The 16,208-nt window shown below is 43.9% G+C and overlaps 1 protein-coding gene across 2 annotated transcripts in view; it reads left to right on the top strand.

The window, feature by feature from the left end:
• Positions 1–16,208, top strand: part of LOC135912382 (protein 5NUC-like) — a 916,167-nt gene that overhangs the window by 777,010 nt on the left and 122,949 nt on the right. For both annotated transcript variants that reach the window (XM_070538191.1, XM_070538192.1), the window contains one exon: positions 13,145–13,316. In XM_070538191.1, coding sequence (XP_070394292.1) covers positions 13,145–13,316 — 172 coding nt within the window. The remainder of the gene's footprint in view (positions 1–13,144; positions 13,317–16,208) is intronic.

The raw sequence follows: 16,208 nt of genomic DNA, 5'->3' as shown, positions 1-16,208 counted from the left end.
AGTAGGTGTACGGAATGAGAGAAATCCTCTCCAACGCTGAAGCTGGTTCCTTATAACTTGCAGCCATTAGAAATAATCAATTCATTTCTTTTATGGAAGGTGAATTTTGCTATGACAGGACGGAGGCGTTTAGTACCTGTGCGACGACCGCAACGACGTGCGCGCTCACTTTCTTTCAGTTTGATACAAATATTCAAATGATCATGGCAGTGCTTCATAAGTCGCTCGGTCTCGGCATACGGCTCCGATCCAATTGATTCAGTGAGGCCATAAAAAAAATAAGATTATTGCGTCGTGACTGGCTGTCGGCGTCACCAATACGCGTTTCAAGCCTGTGTACCACGGAGGCCACTTGAGCGGTACAGGTTTTCATGGTTTCAATGTCAGAGCGTAGGGAGACAAGATTTTGATAATGCCCCTCTTGATTAGTCATGTATTTGCCCATATCAGCAATAGCTTTGTCCGTCGTCAATAAATGAACTTTCAGGTCTTGAACCTAACTGACTATTTGCGACTCTCCAGCAGACAAGTTGTTTAATTCAGCTAGTGAAGCATCGGAGCCTGGCCCCGGGTCGCTTTCGATATCGCCCAACATCATCAACAAGGCACGAACTACATGAGAACACTCAATAGCGACAAGAAGGCAGCAGTGCGGGCTGGACAGCTGAAGCAGGAAATCATTGCTAGACTTCTTAGAAAAAAGACTATAAGCTTTTCCAACCTGCATGACAGGAGTGAATTGATTAACGATCTGCGTCTGTGCACAGTCGCCGAGCCCACAAGGCACCACCGGTAAGTGCCTGTGCTTTTATAGTCGACCGGAAAGTTGATGCCGATGACGACACGTTTTTCCACGCTGCATCGAGCCCCACCGTCTTCAGTAGCGCTGTCCTCGAAAACGAAGATGTGCCGCTTAGAACGACAGAAGGCTGAGCTAGTTGGTAAGGATTCATTATGCAAAAAAGAAGTGAGGCGTGTAGACAGGATACAAGGGTAGAGAAGTGGACAACACGAACGCCGACTATCAACTGAAGAGAGCACTGAGGCGTAAAAAGAAAGAAGACGCAAAACTGATCTGCGCATGCTCAGGAATGGTAACACCACGTGTCAGTCGGGTACACGTGCCCGTCTACGTCAGAGATAACTGTTAAGGCGTAAACCGGCACGTGTACCTTACTGACACGTGGTGTTAACATTCCTGAGCATGCGCATATGAGTTTTGCGCCTTCTTTCTTTTTTCGCCTCAGTGCTCCCTTAAGTGGATAGTCGGCGTTCGTGTTGTCCACTTCTCTACGCTTGTGTCCTGTCAGCACGCCTCACCTCTTTTTAGCATAATGAAGATGTGCTGCTCCCGACGAAATCTGGTGGCTTGAAGGGTGGTGCAGTTCAAAATCCATGTGCGCACCTCGGGGATGGGTGACAGGAAGCCGCAAGGGACCTTTAAACACTTCTGGTAGAACCTCCTGGTCCTTTGCGAGGCTCTTAGAGACGGCCGTCATTGAAACCACCTTGACGCCGATTGGAACAGCTTAGCCGGGCAACGCGCGGACTTCCTGTAGAGAGTGAAACTTCCTGAGCTTCAACGAAGCAAGAGGAAACACCTTTTAATAATTCACCGCCAAATAACGTACTTGTTCTCGGAGACGCCATCATAAGTGACACCCATAGAGAAACCCTTGCTTTAGGTCCCAAGCACTTTTTTAATCCTAACATAAAACCCGTTGACGTTTGAAGCATCATCATCATCATCATCATCATCAGCCTGGTTGCGCCCACTGCAGGGCAAAGGCCTCTCCCATACTTCTCCAACTACCCCGGTCATGTACTAATTGTGGCCGGTTTGAAGCATACCACGCTGCATAACCAGGTTCGTACCGGAAGAAGAACGCTCACGCAGAATTTAAGATTTCTTGCAAGTATTATTCAATCAAATTCTCATTTTAGGACGTGTCAACCTTTCCAACCGTTAGCTAATTACCTTGTGGAGCATAAACTTAGACTAGTAATATCTAACAAGGCAGATTATTTCGTAGTTATGCCAGATGACATGTTTTGAGAAAAAGCAGTTTCAGCCATAAAAATGAATTTACAGCCAGTAAAACAGAAGCTTTCAATAGGTGAAGCGCCAATAGTGACGGCACGCAAGAAGGAATACTGAGAGGACAAGGCGATTTGTCCTGTCTGTATTCCTTCTTGTGTGCCGTCACTATTGCAGCTTCACCTATTCAAAGTTATGCAGCAACTAGCCCCACAACGCGTTTTACCGGAAAACTCAAACCCTCGGCAGTTAAGCAACGTGCAGTTGACCTTCTGTCAATAAATAATCTTGATAGGGTTGTCGCTAACGTCAAGAAAGCAAAATCCCTCACCTTAGAACTATTTTTCTCTGCGAGCACCCATACGCAAGAGATTCCTTTTCGTGCTATGGTGTCAGAGAAAGGAACGTGGCAGGTCTGTGTCGCTAGTTCCCTAAGGAACTGCTTAGCGTCACTAGTATTTTTATACCCCTGTCTATAGCGTAATTCTCAGGCACTAGTTCAGTATTTGAGAGAGTAAAATCCTGGCGATTGTACAGCCGGCAATATCATTACTAATATGGATGAGATAGTTCAAGTGGCTGAGGAGTTCTATAGAAATTTATACAGTACCAGTAGCACCCACGAGGATAATGTGAGTGAGAATAATCTAGAGGAATTTGAAATCCCTCAAGTAACGCCGGAAGAAGTAAAGAACGCCTTGGGAGCTATGCAAAGGGGGAAGGCAGTGGGGGAGCATCAGGTAACAGCAGATTTGCTGAAGGATTGTGGGCACATTCATCTAGAAAAACTGGCCACCCAGTATACAATATGGCTCATTACCTCGAGCGTGCCGGAATCTTGGAAGCAGACTAACATAATCCTAATCCCTAAGAAAGGGGACTACAAAGGTTTGAAAAATTAGAGACCGATCAGCTTACTGTCCGTCGCCTACAAAGTATTTACTAAGGTAATCGCAAACAGAATCAGGAACACGTTAGGCTTCTCTCAACCAAAGGACCAGGTAGGAGTCCGCAAAGGCTCTTCAACTATAGACCATATTCACACTATCAATCAGGTGATAGAAAAATGTGCGGAATATAACCAACCCTTATATATAGCTTCCCAATAAAATCCCAAAAAAGAAAGGCGTCAGGCAGGGAGATACGATCTCTTCGATGCTATTCACAGCGTGTTTACAGGAGGTATTCAAAGACCTGGAGTGGGAAGAATTGGGGATAATAGTTAATGTAGAATACCTTAGTAACTTGAGATTCTCTGATGATATTGTCTTGCTTAGTAACTCAGGACACCTATTGCAATGCGGGCTCACTGACCTGGAGAGGCCAATCAGAAGGGTGGGTCTAAAAAATAATCTGCAGAAAACTAAAGTAATGTTTAACAGTCTCGGAAGAGGACAGCAGTTTACGATAGGTAGCGAGGCACTGGAAGTGGTAAGGGAATACATCTACTTAGGAGAGGTAGTGACCGCAGATCCGGATCATGAGAGTGAAGTAATCTGAAGAATAAGAATGGGCTGGGGTGCGTTTGGCAGGCATTCTCAAATCATGGACAACAGGATGCCACTATCCCTCAAGAGAAAAGTATATAACAGCTGTGCCTAACCAGTACTCACGTATGGGGCAGAAACCTGGAGGCTTACGAAAAGGGGTCTGCTTAAATTGAGGATGACGCTACGAGCTATGGAAAGAAGAATGATGGGTGTAACGTTAAGCGATAAGAAAAGAGAAAATTGGGTTAGGGAACAAACGCGAGTTAATGACATCTTAGTTGAAATCAAGAAAGAGATGTCGGCATGGGCAGGACATGTAATAAGGAGGGAAGATAGCCGATGGTCATTAAGGGTTACGGACTGGATTCCAAGGGAACGGAAGCGTGACAGAGGGCCGCCGAAAGTTAGGTGGGCGGATGAGATTAAGAAGTTTGCAGGGACAACATGGCCACAATTAGTACATGACCGGGGTGGTTGGAGCTGTATGGGAGATGCCTTTGCCCTGCAGTGGCGTAACCAGGCTGATGATGATGATGATGATGATGATGATGATGATGATGATTGTACAGCTTTTAGTACGGATATCGAAGACCTGTATTACTCCTTGCCGCATTAAGAGTTGCTCAATTCCGAAAATGAGTGCATTAAAGAACAAATGCAAGTGTCGGTTTTTTATTGACAGATGCAGTGTTTCCACGGGAGCTTTTCTAAAAAAATTTTCAATGTACTTAATATCGACGCTGATTGGGGGGAGAGATGGTGTTTTTCTGCAGAAATCAGGCATTTGTATTGTCTCAGAAGTTGCCCCTATTTTTAGCGATATTTACCTGAGTAAGGTTGACAGCTGCTTACAGAAAGTCTTAGAATTAGACGGCGATCCACTGTTAACCAGTGGATCGCCTTCTAATCTTTCCCTACATTGCTAAGATTGTAATTGCACGCCAGAGTTAGATGAATGTGCGGTATTGTACAGGCACGAGAATGAAGATAAGCGTCGTATGGTAGAGGCATGGCATATCTATAATCGTGGAAGTGCGTGCGTGAATCAGCCTTCGATTACTTTACATAAGGAAGAGATGAAGTGCTTTAACAGCTATCTCTCACGTAGACTGACACATGTACACGACTGACACGTGGTGATTCCATTCCATAGCTTGCGCAGGTGAGTTTTGTGTCTTCTTTCTTTTTTCGCCTCAGTGCTCTCATCAGTTGATAGTCGGCGTTCGTGTTCTCCGCTTCTCTAGTCTTTTATCCTTTCAGCACGCCTCACCTTTTTGCATATTGAATCCTTGTCAAGTAGCTTAGCTTTCTGTCGTTCTAAATTGAGCCTGGAGTACAATAGTGTATGATATATGGCATTCTTGAGAAAAAGTGGTAATGATCAACTTAATCTGTTCCTACATCCAACACATTTACTTTATTCTAATGCTATTTATATGTTGATTACACGACCGCTCTTCTTGGAACCATACGCCCAGAAATTTTTGAACCTTAACTTGCTGAAGCGCCTCGCCCTCAAAGGAAACATTTAGGCTCATATTCCGTGGCTTATTGATAGCTGCAGACAATATGTATTTAGTCTTATGCTATGTTCAGACTACGTTCGTAAGGCGCCGATTTTTCGTAACATACGTAAGCAGAAGCGCAACAAGCGTATGCGTCTAGTTCAGACTGCGAACGTAAAGGTACCAACATGCGCAGTTCTCGCAAAAATCGTGGGTGAGAGTGTTAAAGGGTCGGCAACATTTACGACTGTTATGTTACGACCGTTGCGACACAGCCAATGACCGATAAGCTTTCGGCTTTCAACAACCGGTGACGACACTTCCGTCCTCCCGTCTGCAGACAGCTCCGGGCGCGGGAAGTGCCATTCCGCCATTCCGTGCGCACGATTGGCTGTGTTCGTGAAAATTTTTGCAGTGCGCCTTGCGAGACTGTTTTCAGTTCATCTGGTTTATCCGCCGAGGAAATCGATGGCCGCAGATGCGTGCTCCGAACTTCGATGAATGGTCTCATTAGGTTTTCAAGGAAGCGGAACTGCTGGGGCGACATGCGCATTATGTTATGAAACATCGCAGCGTCACCAACTCGGAGCTTGGCGAAAAGGTTGTGAAAATCGGCGTCCACGGCCCTGTCGAGAAATACTTGCCGCACCGAAACCCTTCTGCCTCGCCTTCGTCGTCTTTGGGCGATTGAATACATGACTATAAGTTTGTTTTGAGCGTGAATTTCTTCGATCTCGGCCAGCGCTCGCATGTTGGCAGGAACCATATTGGACCGCTGGTGACGTCGATTCTGCAGCTCCAAAGTTGATTGGCCTGTTGTAAAAGCCGTAATTTAAGCAGCAGTAAATGTGAACAAAGGTGCCGGCTTAACTGCCGTAACGTTTTTTACAGCCGTTACGTTCGATACGCCAAAAGAGCTGTTACGCGCGTTACGACCGTGGTGTGAACATAGCATCACTCGCGCTTAGCCGTAACTTCTTGATTTTAGGCCAACGAGACAGCTTACTTAGATATGTGTTTACACTCCCTTCAAGGTTAGAAATCGAATCACGAGCAAAAAAAAAATGTTAGTGCCATCGGCATACATAATTATTTTAGGAGAGTCTGGAATGCGACACAGGTCACTTACGTAAATTATGAATAACAGTGGACCGAGTGCACATTCTTCTTGGACACCTTTGTTAACCTTAGCATGCGAGGATGTCTCCTGATTAATAACTACATATTGGTAACGGTCAGTCAAGTAATTTTGTAGTTACCTATTGGCAATGCCACGGACACCGTAATTATTCAGTTTTGGTGGAAGAACACTATGACACACGGTATTGAATGCTTTACAGAAATCTGCAAACAGTGCCAGCGTGTAAAGCTTTCCCTCGAAATTATTTAGTATCACACTTTTAATATCGAGTAACGCAAGTCCGGTAGATTTACCTTTTTGAAAGCCAAACTGGGCCTCACTTCTGATATTATACTTATTGAAAAAATTTGTAATCTGATATTAATAGCACTTTGAAACACTGTTGACAGCATTGGAAGTACCAATATTGGTCAATAATTTACAATTTCTCTGTCATTAACACCTTTGAAGACCGGGCACACACGAGCTATTTGCAGCTGCTCAGAAAAAACTCCAGTACATAAAGTTAAGTTATTAATGGTATGAGAGTGAGGGCGCTATCACACCCGCAAACCATTTTATAGGCATAAGTTTGATGTCATCGTGTCCTGCAGCACAGTTGTTTTTAATCTTGGTATTGATTCTTCTGTTCATGAACAGCAGGTTGCCATTATCCCTTAATAGAAAAGTGTATAACAGCTGTGCTCTACCAGTACCCCCGTACGGAGCACAAACCTGGAGGCTTACAAAAAGGGTTCTTAAAGAAATTGAGGACGATGCAACGAGATATGGAAAGAAGAATAATGGGTGTCGCGTTAAGGGCTAAGAAAACAGCAGATTGGGTGAGGGAACAAACCCTAGGTAATGACATCTTAGTTGAAATCCTGAACAAGAAATGGGCATGGGCAGGGCATGTAATGAGGAGGGAAGATAACCAATGGTAATTAAGGGTTGCAGACTTGATTCCAAGAGAAGGGAAGCGTAGCAGGGGGGCGGCAGAACGTTATGTGGGCTGATGAGATCAAGAAGTTTGCAGATACAACATGGTCAGAGTTAGTACGTGACCGGGGTAGTGTGGAGAAGTGTGGGAAAGGCCTTTGCCCTGTACTCAGGCTGATGACGATTATTATTATAATTCTTCAGTCTCACAACATGAAATAGTATGCAAAACAAAGCAGTTCGCTAAACCACGGTCATTTATGGATAACCTTGGATCATCGTCATCACTTATCTCATCGTAGCCACAACTGGTAACCTCATCGTAACCACAACTTCGTTCTTTTGTTCCCATAGAGTTTCTCAATAAATGCCCTAAAGGGAAATGTGGCGCTAGTGTCTACGGGGATTCTCATGAGCGTTGCTTCAACCTACATGGGAATAATGGGAAGTGCATGCTTGGGATTCACTTCTATCTTTAGACTAGTGGCGTTTGCTTGCGGCGCAGTAAACAAAGCTGTACTCAAGTATTACCGCGTAAAATCTAATTTTATTTTTGCAATATGTAATATAATGTACAACGCGCTAAATAAACTTTCTATGACTTTAAGATGGAAGCATGGTTTACTATGGTTTGCATACTCGTGCGATTCTGTTCTCGATTTAACGCCAAAGAATAATTAAGAATAATTATTTATTTATTTTCACAACAGCAACAACAGCCGTGCATGTACTTATATAAAAACACTCATCAAGTATTTCTGGAAATAAAGATGTTGTAATGTGAGAAAGTCTTGCGCCCTTGAGCAGAATGCTAGAAGCGTCGTCTGCTACGACGCCTGCTCGCTGCAAATGCGTAAATTTTCTCGCAGGCAAGAGGCACTTGCGAACTCTCTCGCTCTTTCGAAAGGCTGCGTCGGCTGTCACGATTGCTGAACGTTTTCACGTATATTTAAGCACATCTGCTGCAGTGCTAGCTAGGACGCTAGTGGACTCCTACGAGTATTTCGTCATCACATTTTACATTGCCGTACCGCTTCCGAAGCGCTGTGGCATGGCTTTGCACTTACCTGTTCTGCGACACTAAACTAGAGCCAGGAAGCAGCAACCTTTCCTACCACAGGCAAGTTTGTGTTCTCAAACTCCTAAAACACCCATTTCAATGAGCACATAAACGAGCAATGCATAATGAAGCTCTTAATAAATTTTGATCGTCAAGCCACTAGAAGTACAACTGTATATGTCTTGTATCAGTAGTGCCTTCTTTTTCCTATTCTGAAGTTTCATAAAGCACGTAACGCTACAGTGCCAACCTAACACACTTAAGAAACCAAGGTCCAAATGCTCAAAACATGTTCTTTCAAGGTTTACGATGCTGTCGCTTTCTCGTCAGGGCTTCGACGCCACACCATGACACAAACATCGCCTCATCGCTGGCCCAGCGCGCTATCGCCACATCGAGCAACATAAGAAAGGCAAAGAGCTTTCGGTTGCGCTGTCCCACTGCAGTATGTAGCAATTGCACTTGGAGCGAAACCAAAATTGCCAAAAAAATACGTGTAGACTAGTTCGCCTATCAATAGAATGCCAAACTGAAGCCTGTGCTTCCCATCATTCCCATGATGGTTGAACGATCGTAGCGCCAGATTTCCCTCTAGGTATCATCATCATCATCAGCCTGATTACGCCCATTGCAGGGCAAAGGCCTCTCCCATACTTCTCCAACTACCCCCCGGTCATGTACTAATTGTGGCCATGTTGTCCCTGCAAACTTCTTAATCTCATCCGCCCACCTAACTTTTTGCCGCCCTCTGCTACGCTTCCCTTCCCTTGGAATCCAGTCCGTAACCCTTAATGACCATCGCTTATCTTCCCTCCTCATTACATGCCCAGCGCATGCCCATTTCTTTTCTTGATTTCACCTAAGATATCAGTTATTCGCGTCTGTTCCCTCACCCAATCTGCTCTTTTCTTACGTTACTCTTATCATTCTTCTTTCCATAGCTCGTTGCGTCGTCCTCAATTCAAGTAGAACCCTTTTCGTAAGCCTCCAGGTTTCTGCCCCGTAGGTGAGAACTGGTAAGACACAGCTATTATATACTTTTCTCTTGAGGGATAACAGTAACCTGCTGTTCATGATCTGAGAATGTCTACCAAATGCACCCCAGCGCATTCTTATTCTTCTGATTATTTCAGTCTCGTGATGCACATCCGCAGTCACTACCTGTCCTAAGTAGATGTATTTTCTTACCACTTCCACTGCCTCACTACCTTTCGTAAACTGCTGTTCTCTTCCAAGACTGTTAAACATTACTTGAGTTTTCTGCAAATTGATTTTTAGACCCACTCTTCGTCTTTGCCTCTCTAGATCAGTTAGCATGCATTGCAGTTGGCCCCTGAGTTACTAAGCAAGGCAATATCATCAGCGAATCGCAAGTTACTAAGGTATTCTCCATTAACTCTTGTCTCCAATTCTTCCGAATACAGGTCTCTGAATAGCTCCTTTAAACACGCTTTGAATAGCATTGGAGAGGTCGCATCTCCCTGCATGACGCCTTTCTTTATTGCAATTTTGTTGCTTTCTTTATGGAGGACTACGGTGGCTCTGGACCCGCTATAGATATCGTTCAGTATTTTTACATACGGCTCGTCTATACCCTGACTCCGCAATGTCTCCATGACTGCTGAGGTTTCGACTGAATCAAACGCTTTCTCGTAATCAATGAAAGCTATATATAAGGGTTGGTTATATTCCGCACATTTCACTATCACCTGATTAATAGTGTGAATATGGTCTAGTGTTGAGTAGTCTTTACGGAATCTTGCCTGGTCATTTGGTTGACGGAAGTCTAAGGTGTTCCTGATTCTATTTGCCATTACCTTAGTAAATACTTTGTAGGCAACGGACAGTAAGCACATCGGTCCATAATTTTTCAAGTCTTTGGCGTCCCCTTTCTTATGCACTACGATTATGTTAGCGTTCTTCCAAGATTCCGGTACACTCGAAGTCCTGAGGCATTGCGTACACAGGGTGGCCAGTTTCTCTAGAACAATCTGCCCACCATCCTTCAACAAATCTGCTGTTAGCTGATCCTCCCCAGCTGCCTTCCCCCTTTGCACAGTTCCCAAGGCTTTGTTTACTTCTTCCGGCGGTACTTGTGAGATTTCAAATTCCTCTACACTATTCTCTCTTCCATTATCGTCGCGGGTACCACTGGTGCTGTATAAATCTCTATAGAACTCCACAGCCACTTGAACGATCTCATTCATATTAGTAATGATATTGCCGGCTTTGCCTCTTAACGCATACATCTGATTCTTGCCTATTCTTAGTTTCTTCTTCACTGCTTTTAGGCTTCCTCCATTCCTGAGAGCATGTTCAATTCTATCCATACTATACTTCCATGTGTCAGCTGCCTTATACTTGTTGATTAGCTTCGCAAGTTCTGCCAGTTCTATTGTAGTTATAGGGCTAGAGGCTTTCATACATAGGCGTTTCTTGATCAGATCTTTCGTCTCCTGCGATAGCTTACTGGTATCCTGTCTAATGGAGCTACCACCGACTTCTATTGCACACTCCTTAATGATGCCCACAAGATTGTCGTTCATTGCTTCAACACTAAGGTCCTCTTTCTGAGTTAAAGCCGAATACCTGTTCTGTAGCTTGATCTCGAATTCCTCTATTTTTCCTCTTACCGCTAACTCCTTGATCGGCTTCTTATGTACCATTCTCTTCCGTTCCCTCCTCAGGTCTCGGCTAATTCGATTTCTTGCCATCCTATGGTCACTGCAGCGCACCTTGCTGAGCCAGTCCACATCTTGTGAGATGCCAGGGTTAGCGCAGGGTATAAAGTATATTTCATTTCTAGTTTCGCCGTTCGGGCTCCTTCACGTCCACTTTCGGCTATCCCACGTACGGAAGAAGGCATTCATTATCCGCATCTTATTCTGTTCCTCAAACTCTACTAATAACTCTCCCCTCCTCTTCCTAGTGTCTATGCCATATTCCCCTACTGCCTTTACTCCAGCCTACTTCTTGCCTACCTTGGCGCCAAATTGAAGTCGCCCATCAGTACAGTGTATTTTTTTCTCACTCTACCCATCGCCGATTCCACGTCTTCATGGAAGCTTTCGACTTCCTGATCATCTTGACTGGATGTAGGGGCGTACAACCTTACAACCTGTACAACCTTCATTTTGTACCTCTTATTAAGTTTCACCAGACCGGCCACCCTCTCGGTAATGCTATAGAGTTCCTGTATGTTACCAGCTATATTCTTATTAATCAGGAATTGGACTCCTAGTTCTCGTCTCTCCGCTAAGCCTCGGTAGCACAGGACGTGCCCGCTTTTTAGCACTGTATATGCTTCTTTTGGCCTCCTAACTTCACTGAGCCCTAGTATATCACATTTACTACCGTCTAATTCCTCCAATAGCGCTGCTAGACTCGCCTCACTAAATAACGTTCTAGCGTTAAACGTTGCCAGGCTCATATTCCAATGGCGCCCTGTCCGGAGCTAGGGATTCTTAGCACCCTCTGCTGCGTCGCAGGTCTGACCGCCGCCGTGGTCAGTTGCTTCGCAGCTGCTGTGAACTGAGGGCCGGGGTTTGATTCTTGTATTCATATAGGAGGTTGTGGCCAAGAACTGCACCAGGGTGGCCAATCCTGCTCTGATGAGGGCGTGCGTTACTGGTTCTGGGCACCGGGATCAGGCCACTCCAGGCCTGTTTATGCAATTTTATCAACACGCGAATTTTTTTTAACCCGGTGAAAAATTGCGCGGCACCGGGATTCAAACCACGGACCTCTTGCACACGAGGCAGGTGTTCTACCTCTACGCCATCGCTGCGCTCCTGCCTCTAGTTATACTAATATGAAACTCTGTTTGTTCCTTTGTTTTTTTTTTACTACAGGTGCTTTTGCTTTTCTGTTTAGTTTTTGCAGTATCGGGTGATGATTTTTTAGGAGGGGTAAATTGACACGTGCACTTATCTTTTACTCGAGGACTGCATTTCACCCGTTATTTACTCAAGGTTATCGGTCAGTGCAAGATGGACCTGCGTGATTCATAACTTACTCGAATGTATGTGTTGAATACATCTGTTCAAGCCGAAGCTTGTATTGTGAGACTGCATGCGCGGCATGAATCGTGTTGCAGTTTCTAGAAGGCACGCGGGCACCAGCGTTTACCCTGCAACTTTCGACTGTTAACACGTATGAAAATCCACGCGCTTTACCCGTAGATCTGATTTTCGACCATCGCCGACTTTGCTCGCCACCATTCTTGTGACTCAGTATAACTTGCTTTGCTAGGCACATGTTTTCCTAATAAAGAGTTAGTGATATTATTCACAGTGGTGGCTACTGTGTTCTTCACCATCACTAAAACTTGACAACAGCTGAAAAAAGCATGCATTTCGGCAGTAGACTTGACTGTTCCTGCTCAACGGCTGGTCTTTTCTCCTGTCATGGTAGAATGGCCTTACTTTCTCCGGCGTTTTGCACACAAGGCAATGGCTGTGGGTTCGCCGGTACAACTTTAACACAGATGATGGAGCGCTTGAAACACAAAAGGAGGCACATTGGACGCACAGGCGCTTCAGAGCATTGAACACAGGAACCGGCCACACTGCTCCAGGTTGTCGGTTGCATCCTTCTCAGCCTAGGTAGAAAATTGAATGACACTATTTGGCCAATCGATTATTGTTGAAGTCGGCATCTGGAAAACAGCGGTGCATGCTGGACTCGCTGGTGAAACACACAGCCAGCATTGACAAAGTGCGCTGGCAAGCGGTGACATCGTTTGTAGGTCATCAATTGACCTTCACACTGGCGTCGACACGTACGGTAGAGGAGCGTCAGAAATTGTGGCTTCCTGCACCTGTGTAGCGTTGCTATGTTCGGCACAGCTCATCCGGACGGAACTCTGTTCAAGATGCATGTGATTACTGAGAATGTTTTCATGATCTAGTAAGGCTTTCGAGCGAATTTATGAGCTTCCTTCATGCCTATGTGGTTCATCATGTGTGAAGCTTATTGATCACCCCCTCGCAGAGCACAGGTGGCCTGGTCACTTTCGAGGACGTGGTGAACGTTCTTCCGTTCGGCAACACGCTCGTGGTGATGAACGTGAGCGGTGCACAGTTGAGAAACCTCCTCGAGCATGGTGTCCACCGGCACGACGCCAAGGGAGAGGTGCCACCCGCAGAATTCCTCATCACTGCTGGTAAGTTGCGTGGATGAGCAGGTGTTTCCAAGTCCTGTAATGTCATGCACGGAAATATATGTCTTACCACGCTAACACTTATTAATGAGGCATTTTCCCATTTTCGACAAATGCTTGTAAGTATTGAATTTTTTAAAAGATGAGGGGAATATGCGCTCACCGAGAGGACAGCGTCCGCACGAGACCACACCACGCACCTTACTGAGACATGTACCGCTTTGTGGCGGAACAAAGGCCCCCTTCTCTGCCGGCCAAGCGCACAAAACGTGCGTTCCAATGGCTCAAGGCGAGAGGACAGCGAGAGGACGCTGTCCTCTCGAAATATACATGACCATAAATAAAAAAGAAAGCTATTGGTATAGCGAAATATTTGACGTAATAAGGGTGAAAGAAAAAAGGAAAAAAAGAAAAGAAGTTAATGGTAAATATTTTCTGTTAAAAGAAAATTCTTCAGGTTTTTTTTATAAATACTGATGTTGAACGTGAAGTTTTGACGCGAAGTGGTGTGGAATTACCAAATGAAAAAGCTGAAAAATGAAATGATTTTTTGCCATAGTTGGTATGCGCCTGAGGGAAAATGAGATTATTGTTTAAAGCAAATCTAGTAGCGTTAGCGTTTATCAGGCATGTTTTAGGAATTATACATGCAGGAACTTGATTATGCAATAACTTAATATTAAATATACCCAATTTATAGAACACAGTTTCTTTGACAGACAGAATTTTATTAGACTGTAGCAACGGGAGATCGCTAGTATTATAGGGATTAGAGGTGACTATTCTAATTGCTTGGTTTTGCAAAGTTTGAAGTGAATGGAGGTGAGTATTATATGTAATTCCCCAACATATTAACGAGTAGTAAATGTGTGAGTGTATAATAGCGTAATATAGCGAGACAAGTGTAGAATGGTTAAAGAACTGGCGCGCTCTAATCAGTAACCGAATGACGTAAGCAACTTTCTTTTTAATATTCGAGACATGATAATGAAACTTGAGGTTAGAGTCTAGTTCTAGCCCTAATAATGAGCAATGAGTGCTAGAAGCGATTAAATGGCAACCAAGACTCAGCAATGGAACTGAACAAGACGGTTTCTGGGGGGAATTAAATGCAATAAACTTGGTTTTCGAGGGATTAATAACAGTAATATTATTTATACACCAGTTTGTAACCTTAGCTCAGTCATTATTGAGTTTAGTAACCAAGGACGAAATATTTTTATCACAGGTAATGGTTGTGTCGTCGGCGTACAATACAGTGTGAGGATGTGAGACAGTCAAGCAGATCGTTAGTGTAAATAAAAAATAATAAAGGTCCGAGAATAGAACCCTGTGCTTCCCCCAGGTTAGTAACATTAGCTTCGGAAAAAAAACATTAGAAGTTTTAACTATGTTATGTCTATCCTGCAGATAGGTTCGTAGTAACATTAGTGCTGGCCCAGTTATGCCTATAGCTTCCAACTTTACAAACAAAATGCGATGGTTACTAGTGTCAAAAGTTTTCGTAAGATCAATAAAAACTGAACCGCCAAAATACCCTTTATCAATAGCTTCCTTTCAACGATCCGTTAGGGAGATAAGAGCAAGGTCGGTCAAATAGCCAGGACGAAAAGCATACTGAGAATTGGAAAGAATATTTAATTTAGACATGTAATTGATTAATCGAGTAACAGTCCACTTTTCAATCACTTTACTAAAGAATGGCAGTATACACATTGGATGGTAATTTGCTAGTAAAGAACGATCGTCTCTCTCTAAAACTGGAATTACTTTTTCTCATTTCAGCTGAGATGGAAAAATGCCGGTCCCGAATATTAAAGTGATAATAAAACAAAACATCACATATGAGATGAGCAACTAGATTTATGTTTCTAGGATGAATATTATCAAGTCCGGCACTGGTTAGTTTCAGCGTGCGAATGACATGAAGAACCTCATGGGGAGTTGTAGGGTAAAAAAAAAGGAATCCGACACACGATTCAGTGACAAAGGACGGCTACTGATGACGGGTTTGTCCGGAAAAAACGCATCACCGAAACCTCTTGCTATCTGAAATGGTTGACCATACGTAATGTGATCGTTTGTGACGGTATCAATGAATGAGAATTCTTCATTTCTGGGCAAACAGAAATTTAAAACTTGCTACTTTTGTCTTGACTTGCTGCCAGACCGACCAAGTTTGTGCTCATAGTAGCTCTTCCTTGCATTCTTTATTTTGTGGCTGAGTGCTCTGAAAAGTTTTTCCGTCGTTCAGAGAGAGCGACACTAAAAGGTTGCCTTTTAGTTTTTTTTATATAGGTTGTGACGTTTCCGCATATTGGCTAGTATGCTAGCATTCAACCAAGGGTTTTGAGGAAAAGAGAGGATTTTCTCGCATTGTTTCGTGACGGTATGTGAATCGATTAATGATAACAAAATTGCGGAGAACTGAGAAAAGGCTCTTTGCGAATCATTATTTTCAAGGACAGCAGACCAGTCAGTTTTAGTCACAGTTTCCAAAAAGGTATCTTTGTTCAGTACGTAAGTGAAGTATGAAATAGTGGGTGACTGCGGCTCGGAGTTGAAGGAAACAAAGATAGGGTAATGATCTGTTATGTCGACATCAAGGACACCAGCCTCTGGCGGTGACGTCATGTTGCTTAGCGCTTGATCTAGTAGTGAGCTCTCATTTAGCTTATTACAAAGAGTAGGTAGCGCTACCAAACTTTCAAAACCGTAACTCTGAAAACAGTTGCTATAAAGGGAGAAGGTAGGTGAAGTTTATCCAGGTTTATATTAATATCGCCCATAATAACCACAATCTTGCTTTCAAATGATAGTTTCTCTACGAATTGATCGAGGCGGAAGAAAAGTCAACGTAAGATGAAGACGGTGATCTGTAAACGCCTCTAAAAA

Source organism: Dermacentor albipictus, chromosome 5 (assembly GCF_038994185.2).
Source record: "Dermacentor albipictus isolate Rhodes 1998 colony chromosome 5, USDA_Dalb.pri_finalv2, whole genome shotgun sequence".
Classification (NCBI taxonomy): Eukaryota; Metazoa; Arthropoda; class Arachnida; order Ixodida; family Ixodidae; genus Dermacentor; species Dermacentor albipictus.
Note: the sequence above shows the minus strand (reverse complement) of the source record. Positions and strands in the feature narration are given on the sequence as shown.